Source organism: Gekko japonicus, unplaced genomic scaffold, assembly GCF_001447785.1.
Source record: "Gekko japonicus isolate JY-2015 unplaced genomic scaffold, Gekko_japonicus_V1.1 scaffold4275, whole genome shotgun sequence".
Taxonomy (NCBI): domain Eukaryota; kingdom Metazoa; phylum Chordata; class Lepidosauria; order Squamata; family Gekkonidae; genus Gekko; species Gekko japonicus.
Window position 1 is genome coordinate 64,711 of NW_015161543.1, and position 14,322 is coordinate 79,032.

The 14,322-nt window shown below is 46.3% G+C and overlaps 1 protein-coding gene across 1 annotated transcript in view; it reads left to right on the forward strand.

The window, feature by feature from the left end:
- LOC107125824 (ectonucleotide pyrophosphatase/phosphodiesterase family member 2-like) overlaps positions 1–14,322 on the forward strand; it is a gene marked incomplete at its 3' end in the record, with an annotated part of 65,769 nt that overhangs the window by 36,846 nt on the left and 14,601 nt on the right. Inside the window, exons 7-11 of the mRNA XM_015429286.1 lie at positions 1,442–1,521; positions 3,731–3,850; positions 9,285–9,340; positions 12,895–12,960; positions 13,897–13,969. Coding sequence (XP_015284772.1) covers positions 1,442–1,521; positions 3,731–3,850; positions 9,285–9,340; positions 12,895–12,960; positions 13,897–13,969 — 395 coding nt within the window. The remainder of the gene's footprint in view (positions 1–1,441; positions 1,522–3,730; positions 3,851–9,284; positions 9,341–12,894; positions 12,961–13,896; positions 13,970–14,322) is intronic.

Consider the following 14,322-nt stretch of genomic DNA (forward strand, 5'->3'; position numbering starts at 1 on the left):
TCAGTTCAGTTCAATTTATTAGGTTGATATACCATATATACCATAAATACTAATTTAGACTTTTAAAAAGGTTTTAGACATTTAAAAAGACAGTATAACAGAAAAGTGCCGCATCTATTATACAGTTATGGCACAGAGTACTCAGCAAAAGCCTCAACCTTGTAGATTCTGAAAAGGAAGAAAATTTTAATAGCCATTTCCTCAGGAAATTTTATCTCGCAACTGCATGTTTTGGGCAACAGAAAAATATATGGGCAAATGAGCCTATAGTTGCTAATGGGCAGTCGTAGTAACGTTGTCTTGCTGGGATGCCCTGAAAACGACCCTTCATCTGTGCAGATGGGAATGCATTGCAGTGTGCCACCATATATGCTCTTCTCAATTTAGGAATGGATAGCACATACAGATAGTGTGGTATGTCAAATTTGATGGAGTATTTAATCCCCACATTTCTGTGTGGCATCCCTTTGTAATGCATTCCAGTCATTCTCCATTAATTTTATGTTGAGAGCCGTTCTGGCTTTAGAAGTTCCGTTCCCTGTTTTACGTATGCATAATTGTTTTGTGTCCACAGCATTATTTCTTCCTTGCCAATGTCGATCTTGTACTGATAGAGAGGTCAAAATTGGAAGATTTTCAGCAGTCAACAATCTCTATATATAGTTGACTATAGCTTTCCAAATCAAGGTCGAGATCTTTGGTAACCCTAACTCTAAACGTATCACTGAAGAAGCGATAGATGGTGGCAGAGATAAAATTTTACGAAAAAGTTAATTGAGTTTTTTTCCAAAAGATCTACCAGACCTGACCTGTGAACCATATTGGGGAGCCATACAAAATATGAGATAAAATTAAGGCTCAATATGCTTTCAGAAGAGCTGGAACGTATTGGGTTTCATGGGTGTAGAAACTTTTTTTAAGTGCCAATAGTGCTAGTTCAACTTTCCCTTTAAGATAGTGGACATAATTGGTCCATTTCAGATTTGATTGAAAAATGATACCTAAATATTTAAATTCATCAACCTGTTGGAATTTATAAGCTCCTATTTTCCGTTCCTTACTTTGTCTTTTAGATGACTTAGTAAATATCATTATTTTCAATTTCTTCATTAATTTCCAATAATTCACTGTCACAATAAGCAATAAAGGCTCTTATTGCACATTTCAGCCCAATGCACGTCCTCAATATCAGCACTAAGTCATCGGCATATAGCAAAACTGGTACTGGATAAGATCCAGTATACAATGGGTTATTTTGTATAGTTCATGTATTCATGTTGTAAATGTATATAGTTTTCAGTAGTTACATCTTGCCAAAAGTGAGCTTGGTATAGGAGTCCTGTATGTGTTGAGATGATATTTAACCATGGCACCTTTTGGTGTTTACTTTTGTTTATACTCATTCTGCTTTATAATATACCATCCTATATATTGTTTTCAGGATCCTGTGGAACTCATGCTCCGTATATGAGGCCTGTCTATCCTACAAAAACCTTCCCTAACTTATATACTCTGGCAACAGTAAGTCATTTTTATTTGCTTTATGGATAAATGAAATTGATCTTATCCTTCTGTAAATTGTAAAATGAGAAGAAGGGTAGAAGGAAAACCTCGGAATGTAAACCATTCTGGGGAGGGGCTGTGGCTCAGTGGCGGAGCATCTGCTTGGCATGCAGAAGGTCCCAGGTTCTATCCCTGGCATCTCTAGTATAAAGGACCAGGCAGTTGGTGATGTGAAAGACCTCTTTGCCTGAGATCCTGGAGAGCTGTTGCAAGCAGTGTTGCCTCTAAGCTGAGTTAGTGTGAGCTAACTCAGTTGTTTAGCCTCCAGCTCACACATTTTTGTCTTAGCTCAGGAAGGCTGGCTCCAGAGCAAACTAATTTAAGCAGTAGCCAAATCGCTCACTCACAACTTTAATGCCAGTCGCTCACAAAGCAGAATTTTTGTTCACAAGACTCCACAGCTTAGAGGGAGCATTGGTTGCAAGTCTGAGTAGACAATACTGACCTTGATTCTGATTCAGTATCACATAGCTTCATGCATGTTTGTGTGTAAACCAGCAAATGACATTTTTACCATGCTTTGAAGCAGAAATGAGAAAGGTTATGTTTTCCACATATCTGTGTCATGACAAAGTTAATAGTTACTAGAGGCAAACACACATTGCCAAAAACTGGAGGGTGGTACAACTGTGTTTTAATTCCATCCTGGTCCTTGTTGGTGTAAATTGAGGTAATCCCCCCCCCAGCCCATGGCCTTAACCACATAGCTTTTATTTGGATTTTGTTAAAGCAACAATCAAGAAACTGTTCACAGCATTTTCCCTCCCTGATATTAACTTTCAGGGATGTGTCACACATCCTAGCTAGACTGTTGTGTACTCACTATTTTGTGAAGAAAACATGTTTTGTTATCTATATGGGTATTAGCCCAGGCTAGCATGATCTCCTCAGATCTCAGAAGCTAAGCAGGGTTGGCCCTGGTCAGTATTTGGAAGGGAGACCTCCAAGGAATACCGGGGTCGTGATGTGGAGGCAGGCAATGGCAAACCACCTCTGAATGCCTCTTGCCTTGAAAACCCTACGGGGTCACCATAAGTCAGCTGTGACTTCAGGCCCGTAGCTGGGATTTTTTAAATTCGGGGAGCCTTTAAATAAGTTGGGGGGCACCCCTCACACACCACAAGTGAGTGCCATAAATAAAACAAACATTGAAAGTTGGGGGGGGGCTGGGCTGGGCTGGATGGGAAGCCATGGGGCCTTGCTGGTAAGTTTGAGAGCCAGTTTGGTGTAGTGGTTAGGAGTGCGGACTCTAATCTGGGAGAACCAGGTTTGATTCCCCACTCCTCCACTTGCACCTGGCTGGATGACCTTGGGCAAGCCGTAGTTCTGATAAGAGCTGTTCATGAAAAAGAGCAGTTTCTGTCAGAGCTTTCTCAGCCCCACCTACCTCACAGGGTGTCTGTTGTGGGGAGGGGAAGGGAAAGGAGTTTGTAAGCCGCTCTGAGACACCTTTGGATAGTGAAGGGCGGGGTATCAAGAGGCCCCACTGTAGCTACGTATCTGTGTGACTTGATGGCTCTTTCCACCACCCTGAGTTTTCTGGCATATGTGTACACTACAAAAATATTTGATCATCACCTGTAACTGTACACATCCATGTAGGTGAAGTGTTCTCACGTGTAAAGTGATTTTCAGGTGAGGGACAGAACATTTATCTGATGTTCTTTTAGTACTCACTTGAGTTAATTGGATAGTTGAGCTAGCAGGCAGGAATAATATACCAAAAAAAATAGGTAGATCCATTAATGTTAAACCACTATGTATACAACTATAAATGTTTAAACTGTTATTCATGACTCCACAAGATTGTCTATAAATTGTCATATAGATGTAGAATTAAACAGTACTGGTAGGGGAAAGAGATCTTTTGTTTATTATGGATTTTACTTCACAGAGTATTTTATAAGATGGATCTTTGTCTCTGAGGGAAAAAACCCCTGCTTTCTATACAATCATCTGAAGCCGTTACATTCTTCCTTTTAAACCTAGTAATTTCTGTACTGAAGTCATGTTGCCTAGTTAATAATCTACTTAATTACCTAACAGTTTCAACACTTTTTAAAGTCTCTTTTGATTACAGCACTTATGCTATTAAAAAAGTCAACGAAATGCTTAGGGCACAGAGTATAAAGAGTTTCACTAATTTTAATTTTCCTTTTGTACAAAGGGACTCTACCCTGAATCTCATGGAATCATTGGCAATTCAATGTATGACCCTGTATTTGATGCCGCCTTTAGTCTGCGAGGCCGGGAGAAGTTCAACCACAGATGGTGGGGAGGACAACCAGTAAGTTTCAAAGCTGTCAGAGCTTTCTCAGCCCCAGAGAGTGTTTCTACAAGTGGACGGCTTCAAAAGGGAATTAGATAAGCATATGGAGCAGAGGTCCATCAGTGGCTATTAGCCACAAGGTATAGATAGGGGCTCTGGGGCAAGTGATGCTCTGTCTTCTTGGTGCTTGGGGGGGGGGGTTCAACAGTGGGAGGGCTTCTAGTGTCCTGGCCCCACTGGTGGACCTCCTGATGGCACCTGGTATTTCTGGCCACTGTGTGACACAGAGTGTTGGACTGGATGGGCCTTTGGCCTGATCCAAGATTGGCGTCTCTTATGTTCTTATAAAGCTTGTGAAATGTAGCCAAAAATAATAGTTCTGTTACTACATACAAAATCAGTCTTTGTAGGGGAGCCAGCCTCCAGGTAGGGCCTGGAGACCTTCCTTTATTACACCTGTTCTCCAGGTGACACAGTTCAGTTCCCCTGGAGAAAATGGCCCCTTTGGAGGGTGGACTGTATGGCATCATATCCCCGCTGAGCTTCCTCCTATTCCCAAACCCTCCTCTCCCCAGACTCCACCCCCCAAAAAATCTCCAAGTATTTTCCTACCCTGAGCTGGCAATCCTAGCGGGCTCCTCTGTTGTTTCTTAACTACATGTTATAGGGTCGAAGTTAGCTGTGACCAGAGGTCATTTCTGGGGGGAATTGCGGGGGATCGCAGTTCCCCCGGGTGAGGTACAGGGGGCGGGGTACATGATGAAGCCCCGCCCCCCGCTTCCGGCCGCCCCGCTTCCGGCCCTCATTCAGCCAGGAGGAGGCAGGAGAAGAGGGAGGGTAAGTTGCTTCCTCCCTGCCTCTCACCACCCCTGTCTGCCTGGGGCCAGGAAGGGCCTTTATGGGGCTTCCTTGCACTCCTGCCAGCCTTGCAGGTCCACCGCCGGGCCCCTCATGGGGCTCGGCAGTGGAGCTGCAAGGCCGGCGGCGTGATGTCAGGGGGTGTGGTCTTATGACACACTTCTGGTGATGTCAGGGGGTGTGGCATATGCTAATGAGTTATGCTAATGAGTTCCCCTAGCTCTTTTTCTACGAAACGACCCCTGGCTGTGACTAGGACTGCAGTTTTGTGTTAGGGAGTAAGAGTTAGGGAGTGAGAGCCAGCATGGCATAGTGGTCAAGAGTGGTGGACTCTAATCTGAAGAACCGGGTTTGATTCCCCACTCCTCCACACAAAGCCTGCTAGGTGACCTTGGGCGACTCACAGTTCTGTCAAAACTCTCTCAGCCTCACTTACCTACTCTCTCAGCCTCACTTATCACTCTTCCACATGAAGCAGGCTGGGTGACCTTGGGCCAGTCACAGTTCCCTCAGAACTCTCTCAGCCCCACCTCCCTCACAAGGTGCCTGTTGTGGGGAGAGGAAAGGAAAGCCAATGTAAGCCGATTTGAGACTCTTTAAGGTAGAGTAAAGCAGGGTATAAAAACCAACACTTCTCCTTCTTCGTTGAATTCAGTGATCCTGTCAAGAGTAAATGATCCTGTCAGAATTATTTTTCAGTCCCCCTTTTCAAGATATAATTTATCTTCCTTTAATATTTAATCATAGCACTTTAACAAAAAAATGGTTAAATTAAAATCCAGAGTAGCAATCCAAAGAGTGTTGTGGGCCATCAGCTTTTGGAAGAACATAACATTACACCAGTGGGGGTCCATGTGATTGTGGCCTTATCATTTACTGAAAGGGGGACTGAAAACATGGCCACATTTCTTTTACTTTCAACACCCAAAGCCAATACAAAGGGTCTGCTGACCTTGAAAGATTAATGTACGCTTCTTGTCATCACAATGTCCAGCAAGGAACATGGTGTTTCTACAAGTGGCCAACTTCTTAAGCAACTGGAAGTGTTGTTTTTTTTCCTGGACAAAAGGGACATGGAGCTCCCATTAACAAAGGGGCTGAAGGGCCAGCTATTTTCCAGGCCCCTGGGGGAGAAAGAGCAATAAGGACTTAGATATTGCCCCACAGTCTAGCTAAGAACAGGGAGGGCAGTGTAAAGTTTTAATAGCAGCCACAATAGTAAATACCCAGGCAATGGAAGGAAAGTGGGTGATTAAGATGTAGAGCTTGTAGCAGATAGGCTTCCATCTAAGTTTCCTTTAAATATCCCCCCCCCATTTGCTAGGGACACTTTCTCATATACGTTTGGACCCTATATGCAGATGTCAGTGATAAGCAGGACTTGGTTCTCCAGAATTCATCCTGTAAGACTTGTGAACTCCCTGTGCTTGAGCTACTAGGAAATAATGTTAATTTCTAGGCGCGTGCCATTTTTGCTGCAAATCTGAGCCGCGTTTCCAGAGTCAAAACGTCTAAGCATTTGTTTACTAAATTTATCATCACTCATTCCAAATCTTTCCCATCTAAATAAAAGCATCTGTGCAGCAGTTGTATACACCATGAAGTTCCATCCAGCCCAATTAAATCCCTGGCAATCTTAGCCTACTTGCCAAAAGCCAGTTTATTTAAGACAGGATAGCATCCATGCCAAAGGATGCTCAGGCTCAGGGCAAAGGGGATTGCATAGCTGTGAGGCAATGTTTCAGAAACACCTCTTGGTGTTCTTGCTGTCCCTGGAAAGCAGAAGAAGGCCTTGGTTGCACAGGGGCACGGGTGATTGTTGGACCCAAGCAGTTAACAGTGTTAAGTCAGAATCAGTGATTTAGGTCGAGGCCTGAAAATAACAGAGAGTCAGCCTAGATTCTGTGGCAATGTAGGGAGGGGAAGAGCAGAAGAAGGCCTTGGTTGCACAGGGGCACGGGTGATTGTTGGGCCCAAGCAGTTAACAGTGTTAAGTCAGAATCAGTGATTTAGGTCGAGGCCTGAAAATAACAGAGAGTCAGCCTAGATTCTGTGGCAATAGTAGAATATTTTCCTAGCAGTTGTGCACCAGTTCTTGCATCAGCTGAAGCACCGGGGCAAGCCCATATGGAATTTGCTGAGGTAGATTATCCTTGGGGGACTGCAAAAGCAAGAGTGAATCACAAGTTTGGAAACTGGCAAAGCAGGCTACAGAGGCCCCGGTCACACTGGGGGGAAAGGTGCGGCTGAAGTGTGGCTTTTTTGAGCCGCATCAAAAGAGAAGCGCGGCGGCGGGATCAGACAGATCCCCCGAGCCGCCACACAGTTGCTCCCCGGCATGATCAGATGCTGGGGGGAAGCCACAGATGGGTGAGCGAGGCGAGCCCGCTGCGCATGTGTCCGCCTGCACACTTTGGCAGGGGGCCTCGCATGCTGCCAGAGACGGGTGCGCCGGCGATCCCACGGCTGCCCCTGCTGCGGATTTTCTGGTAAGTAGTAGTGTTTTGTAGGGGTTTTTTTGATCTGCATCTTCAGCCGGAAGAGACGGATCGGGGACGAGTGCGCGCCACTTCCCAGATGTTGCGGTGTGATCGCGCCTACTTGATGCGCCCCCGATCTGTCCCTCTCGCAGATCAAAGCCTCCCGTGTGACCGGGGCCAGATTTTACTAGGGATGGGCACAAACCGAACCAAGAAGCAAAATTCGTCACGGAATTTGCCCAGTTTGTGGTTTGCGAACCGAAGTTCATGATGGATCCACTGTCACAAACTTCCACAAACTTTTAAAGCCATTTGTGACAGTTCATGGTGGTTCGTGGACAGAGCAGAAAGCAGGGAACTTTGACTCTTGAAACTGGACTTTGGTGGCACATTCATGACTGATACTGGGATTCTTTGCATGTTCTTGACTGATTCTTTACACATTCATGACTAATGCTGGAATTCTTTGCCAAAGGTTGAAAGTAGTGAAATAACCATCTTAGGAGTCAGCATTTAGTTTTGATAGCTTTGTTTTTGAGGAGTTAGACCATCTTTTATTTGTCCAGATGGTACTTTATCTTAGCCCCTTAAGGACCCACTACTGTGACTCATTAAGGACCAGTGTGCACCACCAAAGATGGTTGAACTGGTTACCTGAATACTCCTGAATTAATCAACCCAAGTGTTGTATTTGCTTTTAATTTGCTACTAGAATGTTGGTTTCTCCCATAGCATATTGTACACAGTTTAGTTTTCCATCACTGTGCCGCCTTTCTGTAACAAAGCAGTCCTGTAGCAATCTGATGCTTCTGGCCAGCGGTAGGTGATGAAGAATGCCTTTGGATTTAAATTTTGCACTGCTTCCCTCCCTGAGATTTGCTGTGCAATAACTGAATGTTAGTCTTGAAGTCAGGGGTCGTTTCATATAAAAAGAGCTAGGGGAACTCATTAGCATAACTCATTAGCATATGCCACACCCCCTGACATCACCGGAAGTGTGTCATAAGGCCACACACCCCGCCCCCAACGGTCCCGGCCGCCACCGCCGGCCTTGCAGCTCCACTGCCGAGCCCCATGAGGGGCCCGGCGGTGGACCTGCAAGGCCGGAGGGAGTGCGAGGAAGCCCCGCCAAGGCCCTCCCTGGCTCCAGGCAGGCAGGGGTGGGGAGAGGCAGGGAACAAGCAACTTACCCTCCCTCTTCTCCTGCCTCCTCCTGGCTGAATGAGGACCGGAAGCGGGGCGGCCGGAAGCAGGGGGCGGGGCTTCATCATGTGCCCCGCCCCCTGTACCTCACCCGGGGGAACTGCGATCCCTCGCGATTCCCCCCCGAAATGACCTCTGCTTGAAGTGCAAGGCATCATGTTGGGGACCCCCGTCATGGAACATTAAGTAGCTGGAATATTCTACCAGGCTATAAAAGCGCAGAGCAGTTGATAGTTCTGGCCATTCTGGTATGCTTAACTTTGCCTAGCATATGTTAAACTGCTTAAGGGTCTGTACGCTGCTATCCTGGTATGTCTCTGTTTTTTTGAAACCTGACAAATGCTCGCTGGTGTTTTATGTAGAAAGATGGAGGGTCCTGGATGTGAATGCATGCATATAAATGTCCGTTACACAATACTTGGGCACATGGAGGCTATGTGAAGAGAACTTTAAAGTCCTCATGTGGTGGCCCTGGCCTGCGGTGAGCTGACCTTGCGCGCAGCCAGGAAAATTGCACTTGTCAATGTGTGCTAAATGCAAAATTGCACAAACCAAGATTGCTGTGGGCAGGGAGCCATGCTTCCAGGCTTCTCCTGTGACCTTTGCACGTCCAGATGGCTGGTTATGTGAACAATATAATTGATTCTACTGGAATTTTACATGTGTGGAATTGCAGTGCACAATGTTTAGAGGAAGGGCCCTGGTCAGGATATTTAGCTTTGTAACACTGATTTGACGTTCTGGCTTTCTAATCTGTTTGCAGTATGAAGGCTCCAATTTTAAGTGGCAGAGATGGAATCCAACGTGGGGGGAGGGAGAATGTGTTATGACATTTAGTTCTATTAATTGTTCTCCCTTGTGACCAAAAGTCTTGAGCCCTTTTTGTAATCTGCTTATATTTTCCTCATTAGATATGGATTACTGCCGCCAAGCAAGGGGTGAAAGCTGGTACATTCTTTTGGTCGCCGTAAGTAATCTTTGTTTTCTGAACAGTGTGAGAGAGAATGCAGCGCACAACCACAATATTAAACACTGGCTGAATTCAGACGTTACAAGAAGGTGTAATTAGACTGTCATTGAGCGTGAACACAGTTCGTAGCCGTATTCATGTGGCTCCTTTCCTGTCTCCCTCCTCTGGTGCATGGAGCTTGGTTGAAAACTTATCGACTGACAAAGCTCCAACTTTTCCAGACCGTCTGAATGCAGGAGCCTCAGCAAACTGGGAGTTTTAATGTAATCCCAGAGTTTTAAACTGGGATGTAGCAGAGGGTTAGAATCCCAGTTCGTGTTGTGGCTGGGGGTGTGAGACTTCAATTTGCCAGGGCCCCTGCACTGAGTTGTTACAGCAAACTGCAGCTCAATCTACCCAGCAAGTTTCAACCAAGCATTGCACGCAAAAGGAGGAGGAAGGGGAGCATTTGAGCATGGAAACAAACTGTGTTCGTGCCCGATGGCAGCTTGTCATAATGGCTAAAGGCAGGCAAAATTACTTGGATATAAAATGTTGTACAGTTGAAATGGATGATGTTCAGCTTCCACAAGAACAGGCTATAAAAGTAGATTCAGATGGAGTGGTTGTGTTGGTTTGAACAGGAGTCATTTCATAGAAAAACAGGTGCAGGAGCTCATTAGCATAACTTATTAGCATAACTTATTTGCATATGCCATACCCCCTGACATCACTGGAAGTGTGTCAGAAGGCAACACCCACCACTCAGGTTCCACTGGACTGTTTTGGACTGCTAGCTATTGGGGGGGGGGACGTGCAGATCTGTCCTCATAGAGGAGGGAGAGCTTGTACCTTAATAAAACTTGGTCTTAAAAGTGCCACTGGACTCTTTTGGATTGCTAGCTATGGGGGGGGACACACGAAGATCTGCCCTCACAGATGAGGGAAAGCTTGTACCTGAAGGCGGGCCAGGGGGGAGCGGCTCTACAACTTACCTGGAGACTTTGCTCCTTGTGGCCCAACTGAGGGCTGCTGGGAGCAGGGGGTGGGTCTTTTTGCATGTGCCCGCCCCCTGGGCTCCTTACTGCTGGAGCTCCGCTCCTGTGCACTCCCACAGGAAATGACTCCTGGGTTTGAAGCAACAGAACAACGTTCGAGTACAGTGGCACCTTTAAGACCAACAAACAACCCTTCTTCAGATACATCTATATATCTAATAGCCAAGTTGCCCCCGGAGTGTGGATCGCTAAATCAGCGCTCCGGGGGCAGCTGGGGGGCAGGGAGAGTTTTGTGCACTCTTGGGGCAGTCCCCAGGGGTGCACAAAAATCTAAAAACTAAAAAAACTTAAAAAAATATATCGGGGGGATATTTAAATCCCACCGAAAGTGCCAAGAGAAAGTCGGGGGGAGGGGGAATGGGGAGGGGGGGAGACAGCCCGGCAAGGCCCGGCGGATGTTAGCCGCGCGGGCCACGCTGCGACGGGGGAAAGAGAGAGAGAGAGAGAGACAGTCTGGGGGGGAAGAGAGAGAAGGCGGGGGAGAGAGAGACTGGGGGAAGAGAGAGAAGGGGGGGAGAGAGAGAGAGAGACTGGGGGGAAAGAGAGAGACTGCCCCCCCCGCGAGTATCGCGGGTCCCCCCCTTGTTAAAACTATACTTAACACTCGGTTACTTATGCACCTTGACTCTAATTAGCCCTTCCTGGCAACTAACCCCCCATACCTCCCGCTCTCTACCTGTATGTAATGGTTGAGGAAGTCTTGTTTTAATGTATCTGAAGAAGTGTGCATGCACACAAAAGCTTATACCCAGAATTAAACTTTGTTGGTCTTAAAGGTAGACCTGCTTGTGGGCGGGGTAAAAATCCCCAAAATAAAAAGAAGTAAAATAAGGTGCCACTGGACTCAAACTTCAGGCCTTAAAATTGACGCCCTGGGCTCCACCGGTTAAATGGCTTTTAAGTCAAGTAGCATAAAGTTTTCTCTGTTCCCCCCACCCCTTTCATAATTTGTGTCATTAAAACATGCCCTTCATATTGATTCAACGATGACATCTAGTATCTATATAGTACTTTCCCAAAATGCTCCATTGTCTTATCTGATGAAAGGAGCTTTGACTCTCAAAAGCTTATAGAGCCAGTTTGGTGTAGTGGTTAAGTGTGCGGACTCTAATCTGGGAGAACCGGGTTTGATTCCCCACTCCTCCACTTGCACCTGCTGATGTGACCTTGGGTCAGTCACAAGCGCTGGCACAGCTGTCCTTGAAAAAGAGCAGTTTGAGTCAGAGTTCTCTCAGCCCCACCCACCTCACAGGGTGTCTGTTGTAGGGAGGGGAAGGGAGAGGAGTTTGTAAGCCGCTCTGAGACTCCAAGTGAAGGGGTGGGGTATAAATCCAATCTCTTCTTCTTATACCCTGAAAATCTTGGCCTCTGAGGTATTACTGGACTCATATCTGGATCTGATGAAGTGTGCATGTGCATGAACGCTTATACCCAGAATTAGACTTTGTTGGTCTTAAAGTTGCCCCTGGACCCAGCAGTAGTGTTTAAGTGTGCGGACTCTAATCTGGGAGAACTGGGTTTGATTCCCCACTCCTCCACTTGCAGCTGCTGGTGTGACCTTGGGTCAGTTGTTCTCTCGGAGTTGTTCTCTCAAAGGAAGCTCTCAAGAGAGCTGCTGCTGGGAGGAGTTCCGTGGCTCAGGAGCCCGATCGGGGTGCAGGCGGTCCAGTAGGATTGTTGACCTCCGACCCATTAATAGTTCCGCTGGGCAGCAACTGCTTATGGGGTTTGGCGTTGGTCGCTGCGTTAAGAGGAAACAGGCGATGCGGCATTCCCAGTCACCTTCCGTCAGGCGGCTTAATGCTTCTTTCGCTGTCCGGACCATGCGTTCCGCTTGGCCATTGGTAGCAGGGTGGAAAGGTGCCGACCTGATGTGTTTTATCAGGTTGTTGCTGAGGAACTGCTGAAATTCCTCAGATGTAAACGTTGTCCCATTGTCCGAGACGATGGTGTCTGGCAGGCCGTGGGTGGCGAAGATCTTCAGACCAGCAGGGCTACCTTTCTGAATTTCTCTCATTAATGTCTATTATAGCCATATAAAAAAGGTGGGTTTGTTTCCTGTAATCCCTCTGGGGTCTTTTGGAGAACCTTTTTACCTCACCTTATCCTTAGTTGAATGGGGGATCAAGTTGCTCAATTTTTACCATTGGACTCTTTTTGTAGCAGGAGCTCCTTTGCATATTAGGTGACTCACCCCCTAATGTAGCCAATCCTCCGAGAGCTTACAGAGCTCTTCTTACAGGGGCTACTGTAAGCTCTTGCAGGATTGGCTACATTAGGGGTGTGTCGCCTAATATGCAAAGGAGCTCCTGCTACAAAAAGAGCCCATCAAACACAGCCTAAATTTGCACAGTTGCTGCGATCTATTGAGTGAGCAATAGAAACTTGTGAATAACGATGAGATCTCATTACTGTGACTTACAGTGCAGTCCTAACCAGAGTGACGTCCTTCTAAGCCCATTGAACTCAATGGTCTAGCTGATGCTTTATCCTGTTTCCTTTATTCTGGTCTAGTATGATTCCTCATGAACGCAGAATATTAACGATACTGCAATGGCTAACCCTTCCAGATAACGAAAGGTAAGGTTTCCCCCCCTCTTTTCCTGCTGTAGCTTTGCAAAAGAGAATAGAATGCCACTGCAGGGCCGTAGCCAGGATTTTATAATTGTAGCTGGTAGTTGTAGCCCGCAAGGAAAATGAACCACCGCAAGACCCGTGAGGAGAGGACTTGCGGCGTCCAGCAATCGGGTAATTCAGGGGGCCTGTAAATAAGTGGGGGGGGGGCACTGACGTCACAAAATAAAAAAAATAAAAATTTTAAAAACTTACTTTTGCAGCGTTCGCATTCTGCTTGCCTATGCGGGGAAGCAAGCTGCGCTTGGAGGAGGGGCGGTGGTGGGGAGTCCTCCAGGTGGCCCAGTGAGTTGGGGGGCCTGGGGGCTGCATGGAAGTCAGGGGGCCTTGGCTGGAAGTCAGGGGGCCAGGCCCCGAACTGCCCCACTGTAGCTACAGGCCTGAATGCCAGTGTTGCCAGTCACCTTAGTAGATTTTTAGTTTTGTTCAATTGCCTTTTCTGTCCTAACAAGTTCATGATGGCGAACATTTAATTGTGCGGGTTAATGTTGCATGGGTTACTGTGTCCCCCCCCTTAATCCAGTTTAGTCTCATGTAAGCATTGCATGCTGAGGTTTGGGCCAATGTCAAGATTTTTAACGGTGCATGCAGGGCATTGTAACTTTCCAGCGGGCACAGACATTGGAAATTGCTGCTTGTTCCTCTGCCTCCCCCTTCTCTCTTATGAAACTTTTTTCTCCATCAGTGTGTTTTGACCCTGTGTACTTCTCTGTATGCCTGCTAATATTTCACAAAGTTATGGAACAACTAATTGTTTAATTAGGCTGCAGACTTACGACTCAGTAGAAGTCTCTCCCCACACCCTCCCCACAATGGAAGCTATGGTTGACTTGAGTGGACCTGCTTTAAAGAAATGTTGTGGGAAATTTTTCTTTCTTTCAGACCTTATGCATACGCTTTCTATTCTGAACAACCAGATATCGCTGGCCACAGATATGGTCCTTTTAGCTCGGAGGTTAGTATAGTTCTTCTTACGTAAATGGAATGCCCATCTTTGTTGACTTCTTGTGGGAGTATAACCTGCTGAAATGTTAATTCCTGCATCTGTGGATTGTCTGTTCTGCTCTTTTGTAAGCATTCAGTGAAGACGTCTCTACAAACTCAAGGGTATATATTATGAAGAGGCAGGAAAGATTTTCCTACTAAAGGAGGTCTTCACAGGAGCCATTTTAGTTTATCCGCAAAGTTTATACAGGTTGCTCTTGAATATACTGAAAAATCTCATTCCGGCAAATCAGTTGTGTGCGTTAGGTGAATTTGTCGTGGCCTCCTGCTTTATGCCTTATAATCACTACCGACATCTTGTTA